Source organism: Drosophila miranda (assembly GCF_003369915.1).
Source record: "Drosophila miranda strain MSH22 chromosome Y unlocalized genomic scaffold, D.miranda_PacBio2.1 Contig_Y2_pilon, whole genome shotgun sequence".
Lineage (NCBI taxonomy): Eukaryota > Metazoa > Arthropoda > Insecta > Diptera > Drosophilidae > Drosophila > Drosophila miranda.
In genome coordinates, this window is record NW_022881614.1 from 29324539 (window position 1) to 29329657 (window position 5119).

Here is a 5119-nt window from a genome sequence, read left to right on the forward strand (position 1 = left end):
CTAAGTGAAATCGCTTAGATTTTATTTGACTCTAATTGGTCTTGAATTGTAGGGCGAGTATTAGCATATTATGATCTGGCGGATTTGTGGGAAAACTAATATCAAGTACTCAAATAATTGGAACAGTTTAACGATTTTCGGCAGAGAACAGTGCCAGCAATTTATTGTCATTTCTTTGTCAAATTGTAGAACTTGTAGGACTCAGCGCAACCGGAGCTCTACAGATCCTTTTTTGCGTTGTCTGATGTTTGTTTTGTGGATTTAAGATTTGCCCTTAATGTCGGAAAGTAAGTTAAAACCCACAAGGGTTGGTGGCCCTCCTATAAAATTATGTTGCAAAAATAAATAAGCAATAAAAACTTGATAACTAATAGCGGTCTTTCGAGTACATTTTTAAGCTGTTGTTCGAACGATTACTAGAATCGGCTTTGCTTGAGCGTCTACTGAGAGTCACAGTGTTCTTCTTCGTGACGAACTCCTCCTGGTTGCACGCCATACAAATCTCCACAAATGACACCAGCTCTTGCGACTTCAGGGCCTGCGCGATGGGCAGGGCATCTTCCAGGGCGTCTCTGGTCTGTTCCAGCTTGTACACCACGGCATTGGCCTTGACTATCTGCACCACATTGAGGAACTTCCAGAGGTGGCTATTGCAGTTCGCGGACTCTTTCATGCCCTTACGACCAACGAATGCGCACTCGGAGTGCCGTCCCTGGTCCAGATGGCATTGCGATATCTGGTGCAGCAGATAGCACTTTTCGATCGAGTATTTGGCAAAGATCATTCTGTGCTCGAGGCGCGCCAGCAGCTTCCTATGTGTAACACAAGACACTATGAGACACTCTTCTTGATTCGATTAATAAACAGATGTGGTCTTACTTGGCCCTCACGGCGGCGGGATCGTATGCGTCCGGTTCCGGGTGCGTGGAGCGATCTCCAAAGACAAATGACACTAATTCCTTAACCTTGTCCGTTTGCAAATGCAGCAGCTTGAGGAGGGACGTTGTGGCGGCATTGAACTTCTTCGGTGGCATCAGCTGTTCGGCCAGGGCCAGTCCCAGGGTGTTGTACATCTCGTTAAGAAACTCGAACTTCCAGCACATAACACGGTGCGTCTTCTTCACCACGTATTCGCCCATCACGTCCTCCACGAACTTGGTCAAGGCCTGTAGGGTGACATGTTGTTAAATACTACGTTTTGCCTAATCCCTATTTCTCTTCTGGCTCACCTTGACCTTCTTCGCTTTGCGCAGCACGCGAACGCGCTTCAGAGCCGCGTTCATGGTGCGGTATGTCTGGTACTGTACGTGGTAGAGGAAGGCCTCTCGATACTTCTCCGACAGCTTCTTGTTCCTGTACTTCATGTAGTTCACGTAATACAAAGGGCTACGCGATTGCAGCATTTTCTATGGAAGGGCCAGGCTTGGTAAATCCTTAAGCACATAGAATTCGATCGCTCACCATAAATGTGCGCACAATCTCGTACTGTTTGACAGTGAGTTTGTCCAGGAAGTAGAAGGACTCCTTGCATTGGGGCAGCAGAAGCACGGGGTTGTTGATCATCTTCTTCATGAACACCATATCTATCCAGGACTCGTTCAGGTACGTCTGATAGAAGATATTGTAGGCCCGCTTTCTGCGCGCAATCTCCAGGGGGGAGAGGAGCAGCACCTCCACCTCGGGAATGCTGAGAACATCGCACTTCTCCTGCTCCCGCAGCACCTTCCACAAGGGACGTTTGTCCACTATCTCGTTGGCCTTCATAAGCTCGTGCACAATTTCGACTGTTTTTTGGTGTTTCGAGAAGAAGGCGGTCATCGCCTCGCCCATGCAATCGTTGATCACTTCGTCCACCTGGCAGAGTTACCGCTATAGTTATAAAGAGATTGCAATGGAACTTCCGACAGAGCGCCTTTCGAAGCACTTGGTCTTGTTTCCCTTGAAATGGCGAACGTTGTTGTGCAACTCGGCCAGGCTGTTCTCGAACTGGTTGAGTTCGTATTGGGCATCGCATATTTCCAGGTTTATGTAGGATTTCTCTCCACTCGTGGCTCGGGCCATTCCTGCACACACCAAAGGGTCGCTCAGTCGCAGGCTCTAGGATGGTAATTCCCCCCGATATACTCACTCGCAGCCTCCTGGCTGTCCTTCAGGGCTCCCTGGATTTGGGCCGCCTTCCGCTTGCTCTGGCAGCGCTTGTACATTGTCATATGATCCTTGGGATCCAACACGAGGGCCTTGTTGAAGTAGTGCATGGCAATGTTCTCCCTGCGACGGCGGGAGTAGTAGATGCCCCAGTCCTTGTAGATATGTTGCTCGATCTCTTCCGGCCAGTCGAACTTCTGCCATGGTTGAACGGCTTCGCCCACACCCGATGGCGGCGCACCCACAAACGAAGCCATTGTATTTCTGTATATCTATCTGATTTTCTTAGAGTTTGAAATGTGAATAAAATGATTTACTTGTAAAAGGCTTCACAAGCAGTGTACTTTAAATTTAGAAATATCTCAAAACATAATAAATAAAATTGAGTTGAGCTCTGAGGTAAAACGATTGTCCTATAAAAATATAACGCACATACATTTCAATGGTACGCACTTTTTAAAGGCTGGCTTTTCGCTGGTTTCAGGCTGCGTTCGAATTTGATTGAAAAGCTAAAAGGAAGCCCTCTGAATTTAGCAATGCCTGCCCCAATATCAAAAGAATTATGGTTTATAAGCTAAATTACTGTTAATATAGAATATACGAATGTATACATATATATATATATATATATGATCTTTGGTTGATGAGAAAATGGTTATATTTAACAGTATTTGTGCACTTTTCCAACTGAAGCAAATTACAGTTTGCGTCGTTTTCATTTGTGCCACTGGAGCGGACCTTCGTGTGTGGCAAGTGGCAAGTGGCAAGGCGTATACGTTTCCTCTTCAATTTTGAATTCTGTCACACTTCTAATAAGCGCCTGCGGCTACGTTAAAAGCCACGCAAGGCTGGGCTGGGCCAAAACATGTGATTAAAAGAGGAAAGCGGAAAATGCTATGGAAATTTAACCGCAAGTCTGAAGTGACAGAAGTGGCACACACACACACAGACACACACGAAGGAGACAGCGCAAAAGCGACTGCAGCTACGGCGGCCATAAGCAGGATGATGGCCAATACAGGGGGACCACGGCAGCGTAGCAGGCAGCTCATCGCTGGGGTGGTCACCTCCATAATCTTATATGGATCAGCAGTGTGGGCACCAGCAATGATGGTTTACACATACAGCAGAGACTGCAGAAGCGCATACCGACGCTGTGCCCTGAGGGTTACATGCTGCTTCCGGACGGTGTCTGAAGACGCCGCACTTATTGTGGAAGGCATGGTCCCACTGGATCTTCTGGCAGCTGAGCGGCAGAGCGGAGTGGAGGTAGCCAGCGAGCGGCGAGAGCGCACTATAGCCCAGTGGCAACGGCGCTGGGACCAAGCGGCAAAAGGGAGGTGCACCAGACGTCTCCTTCCCCAGCTTAGCCCATGGCTGCGAAGAAGGCACGGCCAAATGGACCATTATTTGGGCCAACTGCTGACGGGGCATGGCTGCTTCAAGCAGTACCTGCATCGCTTTAGGCATGCTGACGACCCGTATTGCAGCTGCTGCGGGCCTGGAGTCGACGAGGATGCAGAGCACGTCTTCTTTGTATGCCCCCGCTTTTCGCAAGAACGAACGAGGCTAGGGGAGACGCTTGCAGAAGTGAGTGTGGACACCCTCACCGACCAGATGCTAGCCGATGAGCAATCTTGGAACGCGGTCGCCTACATGGCAGCAAGCGTGATCAAGGAGCTGCGCAGGCTGGAGCGAAGCCGGACAAACTAAGCCAGAAGGATGACCCCACAGCCCGCACCGCGAAGTAATGCCTAGCGGCAGTCCCGCGGGAGCGGACCCCCCCCCACCCCTTCCCAGCCATAATTGTTATTTTATAAATATAAATTGTTTTCCCAATAAAAAAAAAAAAAAAAAAAAAAAAAAAACACGAAGGAGACTCCACTCCACTCGATGATTGTGTGGCAACCGAGCGAAAGAAATCACTTGAAAAGCGCCTATAAATTGTGCTTCACACCCCAGTTCAAATAGGAATTATACGGGTAACAATGAAATTAAAGCCAGTCCTGAGTCTCGAGTCCCGAGTCCGCGCGGCCCCCACGATGGGGCATGGGGCATGGGAATCGAGTGGGCGCTAGGCCTCAAAAGGAAATGATAAGTGTCGGGAGCGGGGCCACCGGTAGGGGCAACTCAACGCGATCATAAATCTAGTGTGTAATAAATTTAAACAGCAAAATCATGCAAAAAGCAAAAGCAAGTTCTGGGCAGGGCTCACGCAGTTCGAAGGACTCTGGACCCAAGCCCCAGCAGCAGGGACGAAGGACTAGCTGGGTCGCTCGACAATGACTACACTTTAGCGGCAAATTTGTGCGCATTGTCGCCGTATTATTTGCTATTATTTATGCCTTTTCCACTATTTACTTCCTTTCTGGGCTCTCGCCACGCCATCCACTGGGCGGGTGGGAGGTGGTGGGGATATGCAAAAGTGGCCACTCCTTGGCCAGGACCACAGCAGGAAAATCCTCGCTCTCGTACTCACCGGCCGAACCTTATGGCGTGCTGAGCATTCGCGCATGAGAGGCTTGCGTGGATTTTAAACATTTTCACACAACATTCTCATATTTAGAGGTCGCACATCAGCGCCGATTCCACCCCAAACCCCGACTCGCGTCGGCGATAATGTACGGCCCCATAAGCCCAAAATAAAGGACACCGAAAGCGGACCGCGCACCAACAACATGCAACAGCACACGCGACCCCAAAAAAAAAACGAGGGGGAACGTTGTGAGTTGCTGCGGACACCGCAACTCTACATTTATACCCGATACTTAGTCAGTATGGCTCTCCACCGGCAGAGGCCGCGAATATTAAACGACACGACAAAGAGTGCGTGCGAGAGAGACAGAAAATCAGTCTGAGCGTGACGTCGGGCGCTGCTTAGCCACTGCAAATTGATTTCTTGCTTTTGGCTATACAAATTATCCGATCTGATCCAGATTTAGCAACCGGATAGATATGGTCATTCTCTATGATT

At 49.1% G+C, this 5119-nt stretch overlaps 1 protein-coding gene across 1 annotated transcript; it reads right to left on the reverse strand.

The window, feature by feature from the left end:
• Positions 1-360: 360 nt before the first annotated feature.
• Positions 361-2527, reverse strand: LOC117194045. Its single transcript, XM_033398687.1, is given in 5 exon segments — positions 361-812; positions 880-1166; positions 1230-1406; positions 1462-2063; positions 2129-2527. Coding segments are annotated over 5 exon segments (1785 nt in total). The 5' UTR covers positions 2403-2527; the 3' UTR covers positions 361-367.
• Between the last annotated feature and the right edge of the window lie 2592 nt (positions 2528-5119).